The sequence below is a fragment of the Pieris brassicae genome, chromosome 12 (genome assembly GCF_905147105.1).
Source record: "Pieris brassicae chromosome 12, ilPieBrab1.1, whole genome shotgun sequence".
In the NCBI taxonomy this organism is placed as follows: Eukaryota; Metazoa; Arthropoda; class Insecta; order Lepidoptera; family Pieridae; genus Pieris; species Pieris brassicae.
This window is the reverse complement of record NC_059676.1, coordinates 8,584,224-8,605,793: the sequence shown is the minus strand read 5'-3', so window position 1 is coordinate 8,605,793 and position 21,570 is coordinate 8,584,224. Positions and strand designations below refer to the sequence as shown.

Below are 21,570 nucleotides of genomic sequence, written 5' to 3'. Positions count from 1 at the left end.
TCAGCTGCTGGCCCGGATGCGCTGTCACCTCAACATCTAAAATATTTAATGTCATTACTGTGTTGGTTTTGCAAAAATATAGAAATCAAAAAAGAGCTTGTCAACAGTGCATATAATTCAATTAGCACCTTGTTGATGAAGGTTTTTAAAAACATTCCAGAAATATGTAAAAAAAATTACAGTGTTACTCAGAAACAGTAAAATTAACATACAGAAGTAACGATCTCTTCGGGTGTTGGTTGTCAAGAAATATCCTTGGCCTTGGTCTTGGCCGGCCATTTTTAGTCTCGCTATAAATTCTAATATCTTGAACGATGGTAATCCAGAAGATAACGCAGATGTTGTGCTTTCAGATCTATCTCAGATTATTTCAGCTTTTAATTCAATATCGCCATGGTCAGAATTTGGGATCCGACACCATGAAAAAATAACCTAACTTTAGCCCTAAATATAAAAAATAAATCAATAGCTCTACGACCAACAAGGTCCTGGCCTCAGATTTTTGTATTTGTTTCATGGTCGTTTGTTAATCTAAGGAAATATCGGCCTTCTGGCTGATCACCTACTTACCTGACGCACGCTGTCGACCTTTTGGGTCTAAGGCAATCCAGTTTCCTCACAATGTTTTCCTTCACCGTTCAAGCGAATGCTGAATGCACACGTACAAAGTCCATTGGATGAGAGTCCCATGCTGAAGGCACTAGGCAAACAATGCTTAAATCTGCAGAATATTTAAAAATAATAACTAAAAAAACGCTGTACCTCTTAGGGGCTCCGACTTTCAAAGAAGCTTTTCAACTACACATTTATTTATTAATATGAAAATTTAAGCTTTTTCACTGACTTTTGGATATTACCGCCCACTGTTCAATGTTCATTTTAAAATTCTATCTTTTTGTCACCAACTTAACTTATGTACTTTGCTGTAGTCCTCTATGGAATCATTCAGGTATTTTCCTTGATATCGATAATCTTTTAAAAACCTCTTTGGATTCTATTTAAAACATTCGTTGTCAAACATCTTCTTGGAATCCTGCATCGCCTTCTATTCACTTTAGCGCGTAACACGGGGTACACATCATAACAAGTACATCTCTTTCAGCAATTCTCTCATCTGCTCACCAACCCAGTAGGTAACATCAAAAAAAGATCTTATTCTATAAACTACGAGATTGCGGATTTAACAGATGCGAGAAATGCGTAGTCAGCATCCGACCCAGACTTGACCTTCAAGCCACGACTCATAAAGGAGCGGGAATGATTCTCTTTGTAAATCTGAATTACAAAACTAGGTCACAACGCATATACAGACCGCGCAAGGTGGCAGTGGTGTCACGGCAGGTGTGTAATGCTTCTCCTTCACCAAACACTAGCATCCTTTTCACCACCCTGAATCACTCCGTATTGCCATCAGCCTTTCGCATAGAAGTGCCTATATGTACTCCTCATAAGTATGAAGTAAGTAGGTTTGGACACCAAAATATTGCAGGTCGTTTTTATTGCCACTGCACGCTCAACGACTAGAGACGCTGTCACATGGGATGTCTTTGATCCCCTGAAGGATACGACGCGCTTTGGTATGGGATGCTAATTGTGTTGATTTAGCCCTGTTCTACCTCCTTTGGACAAGTACAAATACTGGTGAGGCCACAGAGCAAGAGGAATATAATAAACGGCTCAAATATAAGAGCTTTGATTTTGTTCCTTTTGTAATAGAGACTCAAGTGCATATGCGTTCATTACAGATAAAGAACATGCGAACTTTAGTTCGAGACTGGTAGATAGTTCTGGGGACTCCCAGAGCTGGTGCTTTCCTCGGTCAATAAATAAGTATCGCAATACAGTGTGGAAATGGTAGCAATGGTGGTGTAACTTTAATGCTGGCAGGGACCAAACTTTTTAAGTTTGTTTTAATCTTCTATATTTATATTTTTCATCATTATTATTACCATCTATTGTAAGGAAATTCTTTAATATAATAAATTCGCTCTAATTAACATAATATTGCCAAAATATCACAATAGTCAAATTTCGTGACTTAAATATAAAAAATAATTTATAATAAACAAAAATAAATATAAAATATGAAGGTTTCAAAGACTTTATTTCAATGGCCTCATAACTAAATACAAAATTACCTTAAAAATAACTGAGCAAAAGTTATCACAATTTTTACTTATCCCATACATATAGAAGGAAATATGATAATTTCAGGAGTAAAACTTATATAGTATTGTAACTGACATATGAAGAAATTATTACAAATCACTTCCAGGTTTCAGAAAAACGAAATATACCAAAAACTATTTGAAACAAATTCAGTTATTCGAGAAGACAATTTTATCATAAATATCATAAAAAACTAAATCAGTACAATTGCATTCATTTATCAAAAGTACCCTTTCGTTTTTTTCCGTCTTATTGCGTTTACTATGTGAAGAAATAAGACAGATAAAGTTAGGTTCAGAGTTGAGACAGTCAAGGACTCTAGTATATCAAATATTGGTTTTAACGTACTTCATACTCATACTCTATATATCGACACAGAATCTTACCTGTCAATACCACACATTAAAAGGTTCAAATAAAGTTGTATTTAAAAGATTCTTTAAATTGATTAACAAATACGCCATTCAATATTTTAGACTGTGATTGTCACTGTTAGTCTAGCAATTTTTTTTATGAAAGTTCTTAATCATAAATTGACTATAAACATGATTTAGTTTACGTGTTGCAAACACGAGTGATAGAACAGTAGCTACTTGAGGCATAAATGAGATAATTTTCCTTATAAATGGAAATTAAACTAATACTAGACCACCATACTTAAACTATACTTAAATTAAACTATATACAATTGGATATATTTGATTACATTTATCATCTCTGACAAAGATGTATTATTTTAAGATCTTTAATAATTATTTTAACCAATTTATTGAAAAATTGATATCGTGTAACTTTCAAACGCGATAGCTATAGTGATCCCGTAGTTCTTACTTTTTTATCAATAAGGGAAAATGACACACATCACAAATACAAATTATGTAACATATATGGCACCGGAATATAACAAAATCCGCAATTTATCAATAACGTCTCATGGTAAATTTATAAACTAACGGATATCCATTCGTAAAATTCTACGGTTAGGTTAGTGACTTATTGAACCAATCAGAGCGCACGTGCCAATTGCTTAAGGTTTACTGATTATTTTACGCGTTAGTTCGGTAAGTTTATCGATTTGCGTAAATGTGGGCGTAAAATAATATAATTTATCTCTCATATAGAATCCTACGAAAAATTCCTAGGAAAGTTATAAACCGGTGACATATATACAAGTTGTAATTATAGAACTGTTCTGAAATTGTTTCACAAAGAATAGATTCTTAAGGAATGAATAAATAGACTAAAAATAAGATTAAAACAATCATAGGTACGAAAATCTCAATTTTACATACATAAAAGACATTTTTTTAAAAGGCGCTTGAAAGCAGTAGCGCACGTAAAGTATGTGTTCAATTTTATAAAACAGGGCAAACGGGCAGAAGTCTGATGTTAAGTGATATAGCCGCCTATGAAGTCTCAGCGTTGTCGGCCTCTGTGGTATAGCGTCTAATATAGATAGTTAGACGTTATATGTGACTACGGATTAGAGTCAATAAAAATCGCCATCGTGTATTACATTTGGAAAAAAATGTATTATTCAATACACTGTAGTTGATATAAATTCAATAACATATGATATGATATGTACGATACAAATAATATAGGAATTGACCAATTCATATGACTAATAATGTAAAATTTAAAATTCCTTTAAAGACAAATTTGCGCGCCATTGTGCGTGGCAGAATATGCAAACTTACGATTGTACCAGCTTACACACTTTTGTACCATGTTCTTGCAATAAATTATTATTATGTATTTTGAATGCAAGCTCGATGTAGTTCTCTCGCGCTGTACATCGTCGTATTTGTACAGTCAATCAACTTTGGGATTGAGCTGTACAAATACGACAGTGTAGCCGAGATACCAAAGATTGATGCCACTTTTGCAAATTAGAGACTAGTGTCGTTATTCGTGCCTTTAACGAGATTATGAAAGATTAACGAAGATTTAAACTTCTGTATAGAAAGCTTAAAATCCTATTGCATATTTCAATAATTCGATATTTGAGCATTTGGTACCACCACAATAATCATGAACTTTATAGTTTTATGTAATTTTTTTAATTATTTTTTTTTTCGGATAATAAAAGTCAAGTTTCCAAGTCCACTAGTCCACCCAAGTCTTCACTCTCCGGGTTTCTTTATCTCTTACAGACAACTTTAACGACTCAGAACACGGCATTTTCGATATATTGGTAATAATATATCTTATATATGATGTAGATTACAACTACAATTTAGGTACAATAAATTACAATTATAAAAACATGCAAACCATCCAACTTAATAATTTGAATACAATAAAGCCTAACATCGCTAAAATGAAATAATGAGCTATTTTCAGTTTAAAATACCGTTTTAGGCCCTGTGGTACCGTCTCCATAGGATCCTTGAGCAAATACAACCTTATTCCACGAACTTGATTATAGAAATACATCTTCCAGTCTAATTGCGCGATGTTAAAATCGTAAATGTCTTTATCGGCGTCGCTTAGTTCTTTATATAAACTCTGAACGTTTTGATTGGAGAACTTCCAAGACCGACACGAAAAGTAGCCGATGACGCGTGAGAATTTTTCTATTTTCTGGTACGCAACTTTCAATCTGAAACATAATTGTTACGGTGGTTTAAGTTCTAGAAAGTGTCTCGCTGAGCATAATTCCTGAAACATCGCGGTGAAGCTATGAACATAATATATTCGGGTTTATATCCGTTGAAGGGTTTCTATTTAAGTCACTTAAGTTATGTAACCTAACGTTGGTTTCGTTACATATAGGGCCGTTCAAGTATTATTAAGCAGATTTACTGCAAGACCACCGAAGGGGTGGTTTGGTGTTGTTAGCAAAAGTAGGCAAAGTTCTCAAAAATAATAGTACATAAACGTATTAATTTTTTGTAGGAATCCTCGAAAATACATTTCGTTTTCAAGCATAGACAATGTGTGTAAAAAAAGTAAATAATTACTGTTGACATAATCACCACCTCCAAGAGGCTTACTTAATACTTGAACCGCCCCTTATCGAGACACGGACAAGCAATCATCCTAATATTGTAAAGATGTAATAGTTGTAGTGTTTGTAACATATATTAACTATGAAGACAAGCAGTACCCAGGATTGCTAATTCAAATTCTATAGCTTCGTAATATAACACTAATATATAAGCGACTAGCTGCCCCCGCGAACTTCGTTTCTCCTTAATACCGTGACACGAAAGAATAATTTCACTGTATTATCGCCACTATAATTTGAATTTGATTTACACTTCGGTCTAAGTAACAAGTGGTTGGCTATGCTAACACCAAAAATTAAAAAATAGAAATAATATTAATTAATATTTATACTCCTCAATAACACGTGGTAATCATGATATTGAATTGTAGCTTATATGACATAACATAAAATTAAACATTAATAAAATAAAATTGTGACTATAATTAAAGATCTAAGATCTATCCTATCTCTTAAGTTGGACCAGACTGCTCACGGTGTGCCAATTTAATTTAAAATCGGTTAAGTAGTTTAGGAGTCCATCGCGGACAAACATCGTGACAGGAAATTTATATATATTAAGATTGATTAAACAATACATACACAGGTTTTTTCCCAATAAGTACAGCAATGCCGTCAATGATGTAAGCAGGTATCCAATGCAGTACAAGACAGTAGAAGTTGAATAAGAATTCAGAAGTTGTGAACAGTAAGATGTAATGCCATACAGCTTGAATAGTGGGTACTTCAAAACCGTAACGACGATTCAGATGCAAGAAGTTATCTGAAACAAATAACTCAATGTTAATTTAACAAGAAACAACTTTACCGCAAATTTAATTTTATGCTTAAATATACTTTACCTACTTATATAATATTTAGGACATTAATGTAATTAAATAATAAACATATTGACTTATGATGGTCTGCTTAAATAAAAAAAATTGTGGGTGTACATAACTATAGTGTACACACGTCAGTAGTGAAACTTCTTTATGACCTTATTTTTCGAAAAATAATCTACTATAATATGCAACTTTACAAAAATTGGTTAAATAAAGTTAAGTCGGATAAAGTTTAACGAAAGGCTTTTATTATCATAGACACCAATACAAATAATACAATTATTTCATTTTACCTTATTTATACTAAGATTATTACAGAATTTCATTAATTGTAATAGAATTATTACTATCATCGCAATCAATATTATATATTTTTGTTAATTAATGGCTTCGAATCTCTTCGAATCGACCGTGGACAAGAACAAGATGGCGCGTAACGGAAAAATGTGATCCGTAACCGAAAAATGTGTCGGTAAATTTGTTTCCAATGCCGATAAAGAAGTTTCTCTTCAATAATTATAATTAAAGGATAGTTTTTATCCACTTCTTAGAGAACAATTTCATGCTTTTGATTGATTTGCTTTTTGATTTGTATTGTAAATTATTTTATTTATTTACACTCTGTTACATTTATAGAAAAACAAATAACATAACGTCTCTCTATATATATATAAAATTCACGTGTCACAATGTTCGTTCCCATACTCCTCCGTAATAGCTGGACCGATGCTTATGAATTTTTTAATGCATAGTCACTTAGTCTGAGAATCAGCTATTATCTATCTTTCAAGCCCCTAACTGATAAGTGGCGTCCACCCCAAATTTTATTTTATTATTTTTGGACAAAATTATTTGTTTTATTTTTTTTTTATGTTACATTATACAAAAATACATACAACCCTTAATTGACACCCCTATACATTCAACCTCTATTTTTATTACAGTAGAGGTTATTTTTATTGAACAAATTTTTTTTCCTGGAAAATGACATGACAATGATATGACAAAACGACGTTTGCCGGTCAGCTAGTAACTATATATAGTAAATATATAAATTATAAGGGACGCAACGGTCAAGCAATCGCTTCCAGGCAAGAATAGATACAAAAAAAAAAATATTAAGTGTAAAAAGTGCTAGCCAAATCTTATTAAACAAAATATAGAATCACCAACCTTATTTTAAAAAAAAAAACTAAAAGATAAAAACCTAATCTTACCGACAAAATTTTTAACAATCAGAAGTGTATAAATAATATCTGATCCCTTCTGATTATGAAGACGTTATTATCGACGCCCGAAAAAACAGGACGTGACAAGGTAAATAACATGATTTTGAAGTCATTTTAAATCGTTTGAAATAAAGTACACATATTTTTATTTTATGAGGAAAAGAGTAGAAAATTCGAGCACAAACAAACGAATTACTTAGAAAGTTGTTTTCTTTAGCATTGACTCACGCACTACCCACTGTGTGTTTGTACAAAGCGCGGTCCCTGTTGAGAGCTTACCAGCACTGGGCGACCTAATGAACCTTTATAGATATTACTTACCCCATGTGAGTGGATTTTCTTCTGAAGAAACAAAATTATAGACAGGCGGAGCTTGATCAAGAGGTGGAGCATCTTCATGGTTTCCTGGATAATCTTTGGCAGTTTTCCAGGCTGTAGCAATACATGCATTCACAACCATATCGCCTGGTACCAGGTCGGCGACTGCATGACGGTTACACAGTAACACTCGAAGAAGGCCAACCGCTACACCAACAACCACCTGTATAAATGTAATTATTATGTAGCATAACATCAGAAGTTTTTTATACATTGTTTCTTCACAAAGACATAACTTAACATTACGATCTAGCTTAATTTAAGACTAATAAGCAATTTAAAACTAACCTAATTTACTATAAAGGATTTCTAACATATAAAAGTATCCAATAACACGACTAACAGTATCTATTAAGACATTATTGTCTACTATTTTTTTTAGTATCAGAAGTAAATCAATAATAAAAAGAATCTAAACGAATTTACACTAATAAAAATTCTAATAACTCTATGGTTGTTTATGGGTGAATCGAAGATAATATGCGAAATGAAAATTTCTCAAATCATAACTTCTTGTTTACTTCGGACCACACTGTTCAAAAATACTCGACCGTTAAGTGACCCTGTGTTACAAGTTTTGGCGCATTTAATAGGGATTCTAAAAAAGTATTAGACATCTATATACATAAAATTCTCGTGTCACAATGTTCGTTCCCATACTCCTCCGAAACGGCTCGACCGATGCTTATGAATTTTTTATGCATATTCAGTAAGTCTGAGAATCGGCTACTATCTATATTTCAAACTTAGATTTTTTTTTTTTTCAGGCAAATTTTTTTATGATACAACGTACAAAAATACATACAACCCCTCTACGATCAACTCCTATTTTGAATTATAGTCGATACTTATTTTTATTGAACAAAAAAAATTTTTCATCAAAATAAATAATATATATGGCAAGACGACGTTTGCCGGGTCAGCTAGTATAAATATATAAACAAAACACTTGCTAGAGCAAGGCAGATTGTGTGGAAAATCAATATTCCATTCCATGTGGACGAATAACGTGAGTAACTTCGCGAATGGAATTACAATATAATGTAAATCTTATATTTATTAATTAGATTTTTATTTCAATGTTAATACATTGTAAAAAATTTAGTTGCAACACGAGTGATTGGTTCAGTTTTTCCTTTTATGTATAAATAAAAAGGTAGGAAGCACAACTGATGTTAAGTGATACTGCCGCCCATGAAAACTCACATTGCCAAAAGGCTCACTAGTACGTCGCCGGATTTTTTTAAAATTAGTATGCTCTTTTCTTGAAGGACCCTCAGTCGAATTGATTCTACATTGGGAAGCTCGTTCCACATAGTGGTGGTGCGCGGCAAAATCGGTCTTAGAAACGCTTAGTTATGGAACGATAGAGGTCGAGGTGCTACGGTATTTTGTATTCTATTTTATTTTCTAATAACTTACCCCAGTAGGTCCGTATACATTGTCAATCCATCCTACAATAGGGTCTCTTGCTGTAGCGATCACTAAAAATATACAATTTGGTTACAGGACATTATATTCGTTTTATCATTTAAATCAACTTGATTATAATCTTTATTGGTCTTCTAGATTATAGATCCTAGCTAGATTAGATTTTATTTCTTTAATCTTTTGTGTATTAGACGAGTAGGTGAGCCACTTGTGCCTGACATATGTCTTATTTTTTCTACGGTATATGTCTATGTAATGTCACAAAATCTTTTTTTATATCATTATACAAGTGCTTTTATAACAAGCTTAAATTATATACTTTAATCCGTAAATCTTAATAAAAAATCGTCATTTTTCATAGTTTTATTGTCCTTTCTATCATTAGAGTCTTATAATTTTGGCAGTAATTTGTATGAAAACACAATTAATATCAAAAAGTAATCATACACTATTTTTATAAAAAAAATAATAATTACAATTACATATATCACTATTGCGTAACTCAGGTACAAGTTTTCTAATGTTAAAAAACCCAAAACCGTTTCAGCAGTTTAATAGACTACAAATCCACAGAAGATATTGATTTAAGCGTTAAAATCTAATATTTTAATGTACTCAATAAATTCTCACCAATAGAAGGTCTGATCAAGGCAACTGGTAGTCCCTTGGAATGTTTTAAAACCACATCTTCGGCGGCTGCTTTAGTATAGGCATATGTGTTTGGATAATTTCCCACCAACCTAAAATAAGTTTGTAAGAAAAATACGTATAAAAATAATGTAATTCTAAATTTTTTCAGTCAGTCACCGTGACCACGCACGCTGGAAAACACGCAAAACGTCGGAAAAAAATTAAAATTATGTAAATAATTTTAAGTTTTTAATAATAATACATAGCCTTTAGTCCGTCCGAAAAGTATTTTTCTTAATGTGTAAAAGCTATTTTAACAAAAGACAACACTATGCAGGTTTGTTTTAAAACAGAAGAAATAAAGATGAAGGGTATGAAAACGTGTCATCGCACTGGATGCCCAGAATGCTTTCTGACGCGCTGAAAATATCGGGACTGAGAATTTTGCAAATCTGTTTGGGGTTGTAACAAGATTTTGATATAACCCTGGTGCCTTACTTATGAAACCACTATTACCGGGACCTTGAACACAAGACAAATAACAAATTTACGTGAGGAAATACGGCAGCAATAGTATGTTAAAGTCGTTAAAGTTGTTTTGTTTCACCAAGTCCCGAATTGCGATGCCTGCCATTCAAGAAGCTGGCTTCGAATTGATGGAGTTTCATGCTTCATATTTAATTGCTCTAGCTTTCAATTATCTCCGGGGACATAATTCAAAGATGATGACGTACACAATTTTATAAGAGATCAGAAAGAAGATTTTTTTTAAGGGTACAAAGTGTATTTAAAGCTTCAAACGGACAACGTCGAAAAATAAAATAACCTTTATAAAGATATTGTCATACTAATTATCACTTTTTATTAAACTTTAGTATAAGCATTTTTGTTTAGAAAAGTAACACGTTAAACTTTCACTTTTTAAACTTACCCAGGCGTGATGTTTTTCAAAATAGCCTCATCCATGTTGTCGACCAAGTCAATGAGTTTGTCGCCATCTAGTGAGCTTTTGTAGAACTTTTCGTCAATATTAAGTTGTGTGCAGTGGCTAAAATATATTTTTAACAGTTAATTTATCGAATCTTGTATCGTACAATTAAAATAACGAACGTATGTTTTAACCATAACATAGAATAAATAAAATGGTCATTATCACATAATTGCTTTAAAGATATTTTAATATTCAACTATCAGGCCTGTTATACCAGTTTTGATCATTTTGACGTGATTCAAATTTTGCTATTTTAGGCAATAGGCATTATAAAAAGAATAGAATATTATGATACCTATAGGCAGTAGAGATGTGTACGTATGCTCTTAGCTTTGTACAAGACCTGGCGAGTACCAGCATTTCCCTGGATCCTCGAACGTTGGTTCCGACAGCCACATTTAAGGGCTCGTCGAAACGAACTGTAGCAGCCCCGTGGAATATGAAATCGACCTGAAATATTATACATTTAATTTTTTAAATATTTATTTATGTACTTCATTTATATTTTCTTAACTCGCTTTGGATTATAAAACAGCAGCCCCCTCTTATTGCATAACTAGACCAGCCATAAGTTATGTTACAAAGTAATGTAATATTATCAAAATTTACCTAGGTAACACTGAATTCTATTTTTTCACCACCCCATTCCATATTGTAATTTTATAATGATCACGAAAAAAATTGTGAAATGGCGAAAAATCTGAAGAAGTATTTAAAACAATAAACGTGTTCCAAATTAAAAATATTTAATAAAAAAACGTTAGTGTAACGCAGCAATAGTGGACGTATGAGTGGACTAGCTGCAAACTACGCGCGTGAGTGACACATACACGGGATATCGCGTTAACGCGAGCTGATTGTAGATTTTATATACATTCTTCACTTTATTACTTGCATTTACAATTAATGTAATAGAACTAAAAACGGGCAGGAGGCTCATCTGATGTTAAGTGATACTGCCCATGACCATGCTCGCGAGTTCTTTGTTGAAAATTTGCTTTAAAAATTGATACGCTCTTTCCTTGAAGGGCCCTGTCGTATTGGTTCGGAAACTACTTCAGTGGGCAGCTATTTCCACACAGCGATGGCGCGAGATAAAAATTCCTTAAACACTCGAACGTCGGATGGAATTTCATATTCTGCCTTGTTGTCCGATAATGAAGCTATCTTGGCCTTATTATATACCTTAGGTTTGTCACTATGGTTACAATGTTAATATGTCTAAAAGTAATAGTCATAGCAACAAATATTGTACTAATTTTAGGCCATAATCCAAGGCCTTCTAAAAATTTTTAGGGGTTTTTTCGAAACGTAGTGAACTATTCTGATGATGTATTAAGAATCCAAATTAGTTTCATATGCACTTCGATTTACTTACAATAGATGGTATTCTGGTGACGATGGCATGATGGTATAAAGAAGGTTCTGATGATATAAAGGTCCACGAATAATCTGTGTTTTTAAAGACTTTGCAATAGTCGAGGGTAGAAAGTATAAAACATACAAACTTTTAAGCCAATATTACCTCATTGATAAGCAGCTGCCTGTCCGTTTCAGATATTCCTAAATTTTCTTGGTTCACTTCTCCCTCAACCACGTAAATCTTTTTGATAAAGTTGGGCTGTTCCTTCCGGAGTCGGTCATATAACTGCAAACATTAAAATTAAGTGTCAATATTCAAAAAAGGCTTTTTTGTTTTTGCCTTCCTTAATTTAAAATGCAAAGTATAACGATACTACGTAAAACACTTGCTACAATTATGAACCGCTAAAGTTATAATTATCGGACTTTTAATCGTATATTTATGACCGATGCAACAAAAAAAGAAATCGACACTACAATAGCAAAAGCATGGAATACCTTTTGGGCGCTTAAAAAAGTCATAAAAATAATAAAAAGAGCATGGTTATCAAAAGGAAGTTTTTTATTACTTCGACGTATATACTAACTAAAATAAATAAACTAATGCGCGGGCGCGGTACATACCTAGAGGATATGAAAAGTGGAGTAAAAACGTACTAAATTGGTACAACAAACGAAAAACAGGAAGACAACGTATAAGGTGGACAAATTAAATTAAAGAAACAGCAGGTGATGGAGAGTGGTACAGTGCAGAGGAATGGCGGGATTTGATGGAGGCATTTGCTAAAAATGACACAGATACCAAAACGATAATTGAGATATAAATATGTATAAATGTAAAAATATTTAAATAAAAAAGGCTATTAGGTATTGTTGAATTAGACGAAATAGTATACATTCATTACGATTCAACCGAATCTAATATAAATCTAGACCGATCGAGAGATAAATATTTGAATAAAAAACCTGAATTACTTACGGGTTTATTGACTAAAATGTACTTACAACATCATTCAATTGCTCTTCTAATCTCTTTATTGGCTCCTTGTTTTTCTTGGCTCTGACGAGAACGTACAACTTTTTAAGGCCAGGAGAAGATCTGAAAGAATCACACAACTATTTGTTAAAAGTTTCAAGTCCATGCACGGTACTTTTCCAGCGACAGAATATACAAATTCCTTTTTTGATTTTCAATATCCTTGGTATCACGCGATTCAAGAACTTAACATTAAACACATTTCTACATAATAAAGCTTGTCAAGATTTATATGATATCAAAATACACGTGCGGGAAAATGCGTAGTTAAAGGCGAGGCCTGTATGACAACTTGGTTACGATAGGTATTTGAAACAGGTCATTCAACGCACATACATTGCAATGGACAACCTTCATTTGAAACTCATAGCTGCACAAGTTATATGGTCTATATTAGTAAGATAAAGCTTTTGTATTACGCAAAAGCCTTCACATTGCCCGAAGAACTATCGAATGTTGGGTCAGTCTGCATCTTCCACCGCATTTACCATGGAGAGTGTTCATATTATTGCTGCACCTGAGTTCATCATCGGACGTCGAGACAGAATACGAAATACCTATCACCTCGACGTCCGTCGTTCCACAACTGAGTGTTTTCTAAGGCAGCTTTTGCCACGCAACACTACTGAGTGGAACCAGCTGCCCCAAGTATTTCCGAACCAATTCGACTAACTGTCCTTCAAGAAAAGTGCGTATCAATCCTTAAACGGCCGGCAACGGACTAGCGAGTCCTCTGGCATTGAGAATATCCATGGATGACGGTAACACTTATCATCGGGTGAGCCTCCTGCCAGTTTGCCCCGTGTTCTATAAAAACTGATGGCCTATGGGACAAGAAACTCCTGGAATGGAGGCATTCGATGGAAGGTCGTACTGAAAGTTTAGGGAAGAAGATGTCCAGCAGTGGACGTCAACAGGCTGAAACGACGAAATGCCTTCCAAACGGAGATACGAGTTGTTGATGTGAAAAGTGATGTGATTTATCAGTTATCCGCAGCCTCGTTATGTCTAACTTAATATATATGTTTGCCTGTTTTATCGTCCTATGTTAATTTATATATATTAATATTTCATTTATTTTCTGTGTACTCAGCGATTTGCGTCATTTAACGATAATATTATTTTTTAATAATTAAGATTCTTAATAACTACGTCAATTGCGTTATGTACACATATGTAAATCAGTGTCATCGCTTTATACCTTTTATATATTTAACTTACAAAAGTTTGGTAATACAATGAACCGGCAGAAAACGTAGTTCGTTACAATATAATTTAATTTTATGATAATTCAGCTCCTTTTAAGTTTTGTCGTCAAACAATTATCTTCGATATAAGTGTCGCAGCCACCTTAATAAGCGGTTCAATTAGTCTAGCCTCTTACTTAACAGCGCCGTTTAACTAGCGGCCTGATAGATATTCAGCCGTAACTTGTTTAACAACATTTAATAAACTAGTTGAGGCCATTGGTACGTTAGAGTGAGTGACCACGTGGCAGAAATAAAAGAGATGAGACATCTGACATAAAAAGTATTTCTTTAAAAATTAAATTGCTTGAGTCAGTCACAGCTAAATTCACATTATTATTGTCACTAGACTCATCCATTGTATTTGTTGCTTTTCATTCAAATTTGATCCGACGCCATTTTGACTGTTTGAAGAGTTTCATTTCGAGTTTGAGAGTGACAGATATTGGAATTAAATTTAAATTAACAGTCAACAGGCTAGGCAAGTAATTAAACGTCATCAATCCAAGTCGTGTGCCTAGCTTTTGATCAACTGGCTGAATATCTTTCAGGCCGCTAGTTAAGCGGCGCTGTTTAGTTAAGAGGCTAGACTGTTAATTGAACGGCTTACTAAGCTAGTTGACTGCAACGTAAGCATCAAATACAATCTAACCTTAAATCTGTTACAAAAAAAGTTAGTTTAAAGTTGCTAAAGAACATCGTTGCACTTATAGTATTCTAATTAATTGTAGGCTTATTTAATTATACTTTAAATAATAATAATTAAGCGTCATTTATTCCTTGAAAATTTTTCATAATATACACATACATATTTTTTTTTTCAATGACCTCTTATTGAGTATAGGCCTCCTCCAATTGGCTCCATCTCTCTCTGTTTTGAGCATTTTTCTCCCAATCCTCTCCACCAACTTTCTTAAGCTCGTCAGCCCACCGTGCAAGAGAGCGACCACGCTGTCTTTTTTCTGGTGGCCCTTTCCACTTTGTTACCGTCTTTGTCCATCTGTCATTGTTCATTCGAGCAGTATTTCCACCTAAGTTTTTTGCAATGGGATCACTATCCCACTTTGATGCACTCATCAATAAGCTTTGTTTTGTTTCTAATTTATGTACTTCTGATCTTGTCCTTCAGTTTTAAATTAAGTACACTGGGTTCCATTCCAATTTGTTATTCTTCGATATTTGTGTTCGAGTCATATATCCGTGATTGGCTACCGTAACAAATACATGGCAACATACACGTGTCTAAGACTTTCTTTTTTAAGTATACTTATAATTATATACACTATACAAATCGGTAAAAGTTTGAATTGTTGTTTATATTTATTAAAAACAGACTAACAAGGAGATACAGAAATTAATCATGGCTTCTAACGGGGGTTAGAGTGTATAAAAAGAGTATGATATGATATGATATAAGTACTCTTGCTTCTGAATAATGAATTAAAATCAATTATGTAAAATATTATCTGTAGCGAGATAATATATCTGTCTCCTTTATGTAAGATATAAAATTAAGACGTGGACGTGAGTTATACCGTATTCGGCACACGCACCATTCTTCGAAAGATACGTGCTGACGTTGCGTAAACAACATTCTTAGATGGTAAAGGTTGGCATATCACGAAGACAAACCCGTGGATTTTGATTGTAAGATTAGTGTCACAGAACCAAGCACAGCATAGGTAACACACACGTAAGAATAAGGTTCATCTTAATCGTACCACAATATTTTGCTATCCAAGGATAATAAATAGATTCTAAGAATTTTTAAAACGTCGACACTAACCAGTTTTGAATAAAATTTCCGTCGTGTTCAAATCTTATTAATGTCTTAGAATAATTTTAAATATGATTATTATTTTATAAATAGTAAAATTCAAGGCTCAAATGATGATCTGCTCGTAAAACTTGTTTTGCTATGAAACCTTTCTAGCTTTTGTAGTGAGAATACCAAAAACTCACGATCTCTCAATATTAACCTAGTAACCTAAGTAACCTTACGAGCAGTGTTGGCCTAGTGGTGGGGACTCTCATCCCTGAGGTCGTAGGTTCAATCCCCGGCTGTGCACCAATGTACCTTACTATGTGCGTATTTAGCTCGAACGGTGAAGGACAACATCGTAAGGATACCGGCTTGCCTTAGATCCAAAAAGTCGAGGTTGTAGCGCCATTGATTCATTTATAGTAACTTTATGTAATAATTAGACATGTTTTTTTATCTATTTATTTAATAAAGATTGCCAACGCCCAACATACTGAAACATTGGTACAAGCAAAATAAAATACATTATTTAATCTGAGATGCACTTATAGGCAAACATAACAAACTTTTTTAACGAATTAATTTCTAACTACATGGTCGTAAGTGATTGTTTTTTTTCAATGTGAATGACATTGAATTAGATGATACCTACTAAAATATAAAAAATATCGAATTAATAAAGTAGTACGTAATCTGCCTGTTTAGATTCGAACCCCGGGCAAAGACTATACAATACTTGTGTATATATTTGTATTGAACTTAGTTCTATTAAATGACGATCATCTCTTTAAACATTAAAATAAAAGGTAAACATAAACATGATGAGAAAATTAACGAATATATAAGAATACGTGATTATGTGGTGAGCCAGGGCTGAACTGAAAACATTTATTTATTTCCTTAACATAGGGCCCTATACTAAATTCTGAAGTGGAAATATCTGTATTTGTACTTAAAGTGTTTTAATACTATATTCATTTGGGAAAACTGTTTATAAGTTTAATAATAATATCCAGTGGGTCTAAATGTGTCTTAAATCGTAATAATTTCTAGATAACGCTTACAATTTTATAATTAAACTACTGTTATACAATAAAAATACTTTTCATATCAGAAAAGGAAAAGTTGAGAAGAAGTTGTCTAAGATTGTTAGTGAATGTACAAAGTTTTCAATCGTCAAAATTTAGTTTTTAAGTAGTTACATGACAAAAAACATGTGAAATTTAATGTTATGCTACTGGACACATTACACAGCATTATACCATAAATAAACTGCATTATTATACAAAATTATACCATATATATTTAAATCGATTTTTCAATAGTGATTAACATAACATGTTATTCTCAAAAGTTTTAGTCGATTCCTAAAGGCCCCTGTGGGCCTTAAATAACAAAAATCCGGCCCACAAACTGAGTAATAACAGTATTGACAATATACATTTGCGGTGAAGTGTGAAACTTGTAAAGTGATTAATATGCTTAGTTGTACATAAGAATTTGAGGAACTATTTTTCAACGACCTCCGAAATGTATTATATAGAAAGATCTATCCGGTTTAGACAAAAATATAAATAGTCTCTGGTGAAGCGTACTAGATTAAAAAGCAATTATGTAATCTTGAGACTGCTGCAATAAATTCGTTTTAATACTTCAAACAGTATTAAACGGAATATGTATTCTTGCTATAATTGCCGACGCCAAAACAATGGACGGTGTTTGGCCACCTCTTTTTTTTATTACGCGTTATAATGAAATCTCCCGATCTATTTATTCTAAGATAGTCTAGTCTTACTATGAAGTTGTAAGCTGACAATATACATAGTTATTCATGCTAACCGACTTGAATTTCGATTCTGCAGAACCTTTACTGTTTTTGTATGACTGAGGATGCAAAAACTAACCCAGACACACAAAACATCTCTCAGCCACAGTCTCAAAAGCACTGTATTATACATAACCATTCACATACTCACTATTGGGGTCTTTTTCATTGACACAGAAGGAAGGCGGCTGGTACTGCCAGAAGAGGAATCTTTTTAGATAAACTACGCGGTAATGAGGCAATGCTGGTTATATTGCTTCATTTATTGTTTTTATTCTAGGCCACCATAATCTCACCATTTTTACCTTATAAACTACATTTTTAAAAGGCTTGGAGGTCATCTTTGATACAGCCTTAATCGTCATATACTGTTGACACGGAACACACAATGACGTTTACTTAAAATTTGTTTATTAAAACATTAGTCCGAATTTACACAATTTTCTACGTATCTATGCATAATTTTACATAATTACTTATACATTGAATATAAATACAGTAATAGATTTTACTAACATCAAAAAACTATTTATATAAGAAAAAAATGGTTAATTTGTTGAATTACCGTTCCACCTTAAAAACAGCTCTAATTTTTTTCCATCGTTCCTTACAACTTGTATATACTCTGTGACTTGGACCGCTTAAAAAAATGGATTAAATTACATGGATGATGTTTATGATATGGTCTTAGTTCCTAGTGGTTAGGTAAGGATTCTTTTTTTATTCTAAGTGACATTTGTCAGGTTAGGTTAATTATTTTATATGGGTTTTAATTAATTTATATAGGTTTGAAGAACGTGAACCATCCGGTTATTGCATGGTACCATTGCCAAGTCATGAAAATACGTAGAAAAACGTTTGGAGCTGTTTTACCAAAAAATATCTTGACGTCGATATAATAAAAACTTCTATAAAAACTAGGCTTCATACACTACGTTTAATTTCTTATTAATAAGTTAGTTTATAAGCTTATTTTGAATCGTTTTAAATGTTTAAGAAGGTACGGAAACCAACTCTGATGTAATGTAAATGCTGAAGAGAGCGTTTGCGTCTGGCAATACTCGGAGCGCCGACAATTATAAAACTAAGAAAAAACATTCAAAATAGATTTTAAATGTTATAAACACGAACATATACACGTGTCACAGTCCTGTGTTTTGGATTTCGGATGTCATTCACTTGTATTGCGACGAAAGCACCACGTACTATTTAATTCAATCATTATCTATGCCAGACCAGAGACTTTTTACTGACTGACACATGGTTTTAGTTATAAAAAAATTTAGATGGAATTATTTTATTCGTAAACAAATAATTCCTGTTTTATGTATGCAAATGTATTTCGTCAGAGGCGTATTACAATAAGATTAGGTCATACAACACATTTTCCTTCACAGATTTTAATTCATCGAACGACGGCCATCAATGTTACCAAGTTCGGTGATTAGAATTAATTACTATTACGTAATCGTCCTACAAAGATCTTTAAACCGTTTGCGATAAATTGTAGTCAGTAGTATAGTTTCATGGACTTAACTCTAAATTAGATAACACAAGAAAACCATAAGGCTAATAAAGACATGAAGGTTTGTTTTAGAATCTTAATAAGGATTCATTCATTAATATAAGTACTGCACTAAGCAGGTAGCAAGCAAATTGATAATAAAACCTAAAACCTGAAAGTTTTCTACGATTTTTTTTTTATTATTGTTTGTTGTATTAATAGGAATGACGCCGGATGCTCATCTAATGTTAAGTGATACTGCCGCCCATGGACACTCTCAATCCCAGAGGGTTCGCGAGTGCGTTGCCGGCACTTTAAGAATTGATACGCTCTTTTCTTGAAAAATCGAATTGGTTCGGAAATACTTCAGTGCGTGACAAAAATTGCCATTAAATAATATTGTCGGATAAGTTGCTGCAGTCGGTGTTGCGCTATCACGTGTATCTTACAGCACCAACAAATATTGTAGGCTTAATATTATATCCCTATTAGGGAATCTCTTGTAAATATATTTTTTTATAATATTTCACTTCACTCATTCATTGACCATTATGATCTAGCTTAATACTAATGCATAGTTTAAGCCTATAATATATTTAAAATGATCACGTATTTGAATCACAACTGTGTACCATAGGCTTATGTTTATATGTTCTATAGTACTCAATCATATGCTAAAATGAAAATAAATACTTAAGAATATATGTTCCAGAAAGGATATACAAGTGTGGAAATTACATTAGAAGACGTAGCGCTAACCAGATCTAAGCAACTTCCTCACAATCGAGTAGCCCGCAATATCGTAGCACAAAACACCTGGGGTACGGCCCCGAAACCTCGTACGTTCGAACCACTGTTTTTGGTCTCCTTAAAGCATTTATTATTATTAGTTCTGACCTGAGTAACTTGTCAATAAAGAGTTTCCCTAGGAATCCAGTGCCACCAGTTATAAACACCGAGGCTCCTGTGAACATTTTCTGGATCTGGGATTCTTCTAAAAGTGGCTCGTCAATCATGTCTTTGTATGTGATGTCTCCGCCTTCTTGAACGATTGTTTCCCCCATAACCACCATTCCTGGAAGAGATATCATTGGTTATAACATTATATTAAAAAATTTAATACGAATAATACGGATTAGATTAAGTTTATCTCATTATTGTACACGAGCTCGGACGAAGTGAAGGTCCTGATGCTAAAAATTGTCTAATTTTTTTGATAAATGACTGTTTGCGGTGGAAAAGTTAGTGGTAGTGGTGGCGAATGCAAGTCGGCTGTTAATGCGTAATAATTTAAAACGAAAATTAAAACTATAATTTATAAACATTGACACGTATTTTTATATAGTTCATGAATAGTAATGTTTGTTTTACTAATTAATTAATTTATTATAAATTTTAGTTTTTCGGCCTTTGTGCTCAGCGTAACGTACTTATGTACCCTACAGCTAAACGTATTACACTTTACTTTAGAAATCAAACTTAAAGTGATATTTAGATAGGGGACGTCAAAAATGTATTGGATTTTGTGATACGAGATACCCTTGGTTCGCGCTTAGTATCGTTTTATTTGATATATATGCTTATAAATGGTAGCGTTCATAAATAAAAACCACTACAGTTATCATTTTATTGCTCTTACATCGACATAGATCGTTAATAAAAGAATTTCAAAAAAATCGTCAAGTTATTGATAATAAAATATTGATATATTATTATTGTTTATTAAAAAAATCATTAGCGCTACAACCTATTTTTTAGGTCTGAGCCTCAGCCTTCTGCATCTGTTTCATGATCATTTGTTAATCGAATAGGCAAGTGTGTGCCTGACGCACGCCGTCGACTTTTTGGGTCTAAGGCAAGCCGGTTTCCTCACGATGTTTTCCTTCACCGTTCAAGCTAATTTTGAATGCGCACATAGAAATTAAATCCATTGGTGCATAGCCGGGGATCGAACCTACGACCTCAGGGATGAGAGTCGCACGCTAAAGACACTGCTCTATCTATATATATATAAATTAATCCCTATTTCCCTTGGTCACGGCATCACGCGTGAACGGCTGGACCGATTTCGCTAATTCCTTTTTTTGTTTGTTATTGTCGGGAGAAGGTTCTAATGATAGAAAAAGTAAGAAAATTGCGCGAAAATTTAAGAATACTTTTGTTACGATA

At 33.2% G+C, this 21,570-nt stretch overlaps 1 protein-coding gene and 1 long non-coding RNA gene across 2 annotated transcripts in view; one reads left to right on the top strand and one right to left on the bottom strand.

Moving 5' to 3' along the window:
- Positions 1-3,633: 3,633 nt before the first annotated feature.
- Positions 3,634-21,570, bottom strand: part of LOC123717579 (fatty acyl-CoA reductase wat-like) — a 32,131-nt gene continuing 14,194 nt past the window's right edge. Inside the window, exons 2-11 of the mRNA XM_045673663.1 lie at positions 20,299-20,476; positions 13,033-13,126; positions 12,191-12,313; positions 10,961-11,115; positions 10,606-10,722; positions 9,675-9,784; positions 9,036-9,097; positions 7,557-7,776; positions 5,765-5,945; positions 3,634-4,774 (exon numbers count right to left, since the gene is read on the bottom strand). Of these exons, the coding sequence (XP_045529619.1) occupies positions 4,429-4,774; positions 5,765-5,945; positions 7,557-7,776; positions 9,036-9,097; positions 9,675-9,784; positions 10,606-10,722; positions 10,961-11,115; positions 12,191-12,313; positions 13,033-13,126; positions 20,299-20,474 (1,584 nt within the window). The 5' untranslated portion in view covers positions 20,475-20,476 and the 3' untranslated portion in view covers positions 3,634-4,428. The remainder of the gene's footprint in view (positions 4,775-5,764; positions 5,946-7,556; positions 7,777-9,035; positions 9,098-9,674; positions 9,785-10,605; positions 10,723-10,960; positions 11,116-12,190; positions 12,314-13,032; positions 13,127-20,298; positions 20,477-21,570) is intronic.
- LOC123717582 lies at positions 8,587-9,894 on the top strand. The gene is made up of 3 exons (XR_006754840.1): positions 8,587-8,622; positions 8,885-8,999; positions 9,844-9,894. It is a non-coding gene; the product is annotated as an uncharacterized LOC123717582 (long non-coding RNA).